The 3,935-nt window shown below is 30.7% G+C and overlaps 1 protein-coding gene across 1 annotated transcript in view; it reads left to right on the top strand.

The window, feature by feature from the left end:
• The first annotated feature begins 615 nt into the window (after window positions 1–615).
• LOC108777153 (uncharacterized) overlaps window positions 616–3,935 on the top strand; it is a 6,505-nt gene continuing 3,185 nt past the window's right edge. The window contains exons 1-2 of the mRNA XM_018543964.1: window positions 616–873; window positions 2,545–3,077. Coding sequence (XP_018399466.1) covers window positions 616–873; window positions 2,545–3,077 — 791 coding nt within the window. The remainder of the gene's footprint in view (window positions 874–2,544; window positions 3,078–3,935) is intronic.

The following is a 3,935-nucleotide window of genomic DNA, read 5'->3' as shown; positions in this document are numbered from 1 at the left end:
ATAAATAATTCGCGCATATGATGAAAGTGGAGCGATTCGATTGATTACAAGTTAGTATTATGTAATGCTATAATTTCTGGAGAATCTATGGAATTTCTCTCGAATTAGAGGAAATTGCCCAGTATTGCAAAAGCACTTCAATTTAAGCGACCTAAACGTGTAACTATAAAGGGAAGCATTCAGACGGCATATTGTATCTCTGTGAATCATTAAGCGATAAAAGATAACCGTAACCTTTCGTGAATAGGCGATCTTATGCATCTCTTCAAAGTAAAATCTAACGTTAATTCCTCATATAAACATAATAAATTACAATCATTTTATTTACAAAAATTTCTTGCTTTTAATTAATTTACAAACTATATTATATACAATTTTGTAATTTAAATACGAGTGATTATTATTTATATATTTGAATTTCTGTCAAATCTAATCAAATTAATGATTAAATTACTTGTTGTTAATGAGCTTTTAACTAATCACGTTAGATAGGAATTAAGTAAAAGTGAAAAATTATATGTTTATAAGAAAAGTGTAAAAAAAGTCAAACGATCTTTATTTTCGTAGAGTCTTACCGAACTCTTTATGACACTCAAGTAGTTCTTCAAGTAGAAAATGAAAGAACGAGAAATGATTGCACCGAATTTTCACCTAAGGGTGAGTCTAACAATTGTCTACTTTCTGGGCACGTGGCCACCAGTTAAGGGCAAGTTTCGATTACCATATCTACTTTACACCGTCTGTAGCTTCATTTTCATCCTGGGCATCTTACTCTCCGCCGAAATAGCCAATGTTCTCGCAAACTGGGGAGATATGTCAAAACTCACCGCAGTTGCGACTTTACTAATGACGAATTGCACCCATGCTTCGAAGGTGACTGCAATTATTTTAGAATTATTTACTGCGTGTCTTTATTTACTGCGTTACTTTTTTTGGTAACTGTAACGATAACGAATTTTACAGTTATTTTTATCGTTACTTGGCGTACAATTGAACACGGTTCAATTGGAATTATTTTATACTTTTACGACTTTACCGTGATAGGTATAGCGGATAGATATCTCAGTTACGCCACATATTTTACAGGAAGTCATGATTTTCCACGCAAAACGAGATCCACCATTAATTGTCCATTAATTGATCAAACAACTATTGATTGATGACAAATTATTGATTGATCAAAAACTGTTAATTGATTAGTTCCTGTGCAATCTCTTGAGTGATTTTTAATAGATCCGCTTCAATAATTGTTCAAAGTCACTGTCAATAACTGCAGATCCCAGACTCTTTTCATTTTCAAGACTGTTATCTCGGCCATTACGAAATTTTTGATCACTATACTTGTAGTTTCCTAGGCAAATGTTTCATTAATTCTTCAACTTATTTCTGTTGTTTTAAAACCTAGTTTGAATTTGTATTCAAAATATTCAAAATTGTTTCTTTTTTATACTTAATAATAATGATAATATTTGATCATAAAGTTAATATTAAAAACAAATTTAAATTACACTAGCACAATTAATAAAGCGAATCTGCGCTTGAAATTGATACAACATGAACACAATCAAACATATCCTTATTGTAGAAAAAAGCCTCCAAAGTTTAAAATAATAAATACCGACGTTATTTTTGCAACTTAATATTAAGCGTGTGTTCAGTTTAAGCGGTGCTTGAACTCGATCTGAATTCTCGGATCGGAAATTAGTTATTTTTCGTAAAAACTACATGTTACTTGGTTACACAATATGTATTTCTGGATCTACGAACTCAGACCGAGTTCTAGCACCGTGGACAGTGGGGGCTTTACATTCCCTAGCCCATAGAAAGTTGTGCGTCCATAGGCAGATGGGGAGAAAGGTGGAGTAGACCTTGCTTCAAATAAAAAGTTGTTACAAAATCACAAATTTTCTGCTTTATAAAACCAAATTCTCAGTTTTACAAAAATTATACAAGAAAATAATGTTTTCAAAACAAAAAATTTATTCTAAAACAGAAGATTATTATTCTATACAACAAAAAATTTTTGTTTTATTATATATAGCAAAACTTATTTTTATTAATAACTTTTAAACGAATAGCGAGCGCGAGCTTCTGGAAATCACTCAGGACCATGACTTTGACAATATATGTATATGTTAAGATAAAGGTCAAAATCATTGGAAGTGGATCCGTTGTTTTCAAGATTTACCATTCTTCTTTACATCTTCTTTTTTACTCTTTAAACAATACAAAAAAAAATAACGATATTGAATAAGTAAAAAAGATGTTATTTATAATCTTACATATATGATTTAGTCTTTTCTAATAAAGCACTTCGTTTCGAAAAATGCACAGAATCATTATCAGTCATATATATAATCATATATAATATAAAAATTAATAATAAAAATAATAAATTATATATATTGTAAATAAAATGTTAATGTAAAGTCGGCCTGCAAAAAAGAGAAAGAGTATAAAATTTGGCAGAGTTTTTAAATAGATTTTAATCTTGAAAAATATATATATACGTATAGATCAAAAGTAAAAGATCGATATTTTTAGGTGATTGTTCTTCTTCGTCGTCAGACGCGGATCCAGACGCTCCTAGACATAGCCGACAGTTCTGCATTTAGTCGCTACGATAAAAAATATGAGGATTTACTCATAAGTTACGCGTGGAAAGGTATCTTTCATCATGCGATTTATCAAAGTTTCGGCGGAATTGCGGTATTTTGTTGGGGTTTTACTCCAGTCGCTGATCTGATCGCTGGTCGTTCACGCCAGCTGCCTATGGAGGGATGGTACCCTTATAATACGACGGCGACGCCGGCTTTCGAAATCACCGCAACGCATCAGGGCATAGCTATTATAATTGCTTGCTTTCATAACGTGGCGATGGATACACTGATGACGGGCTTGATCACGGTCGCCTGTTGCCAGCTGGCAATCCTAGAGCGCAACATTATCTCGATTGATAACAAGGAAAAAATCTGTGGAATGCAGAATGATAACGATGAGGACAAGTCTCTTGAAAGAGGAATTTTAGCTTATCAACTACTCAAGCAATACGTTATGCACAGCAATATGATATTTCAGTAAGTTAGATCCGTAAAAATAAGGCTGAAATAAAAAATTTGATGTGTTAAAATAGTTTGAAGCAAAAAAAAAGAGACAATTCTGTTCGAATATGTTAGTTTGTATTTTATATGTATGTAATTCAAATCTCCGAACAGATCAACTTATTTAAGTACAATGATCGGTATGTAATATCAATTTGTCATGTTTAAAATTCGAATAATTCAAATATTTTGCTATACAAATTTAACTAACGCTACATGTCCTGAAATATTGATAAAATATTCGTAAGATCTTAAAATAATATTTTAATACCACCGTATAGAAAAATAGATATTATATACATATATATATATCTATATTTTATTATACATATAATATTTTGAAATAAAACAATAAATAGGGGGAACGTAGTATAAAATAAAAACTTAAAATATTCCAAACAAGAAGACAGCCTATAACGATCAAACCTGGATTAAAATATTCCATTCGAGCATATCATTACATATTCGACAGATATTCCGCAGGCATTCCGAAAAATTATAATTCTCTTAAATGTGAGCACATTGGCAATAACTTTATATAGTATATATTATTATATATATTTCAAGAAAATTTAATTTATATAATTTAATCAATATATATTATAATTTAATCAATAATCGTTAAATTGTAAGTCAATTTAACTCGCGATATTACTGTCGTAGTTTATTAGTGTTGCGTTTCAAATCTGAAAAAATTTCGGCGCACAATTAAAGAATTACATATGTAGTATATACATTCACACGCACAATTATTTAGAAGCACCGTGATCCAACTTAGACCGCTGCGGCATATTGTTCTCATATCGGTTTTAATTTATATATCTACATTTTTTT

Source organism: Cyphomyrmex costatus, unplaced genomic scaffold (genome assembly GCF_001594065.2).
Source record: "Cyphomyrmex costatus isolate MS0001 unplaced genomic scaffold, Ccosl1.0 scaffold413, whole genome shotgun sequence".
Classification (NCBI taxonomy): domain Eukaryota; kingdom Metazoa; phylum Arthropoda; class Insecta; order Hymenoptera; family Formicidae; genus Cyphomyrmex; species Cyphomyrmex costatus.
Note: the sequence above shows the minus strand (reverse complement) of the source record. Positions and strands in the feature narration are given on the sequence as shown.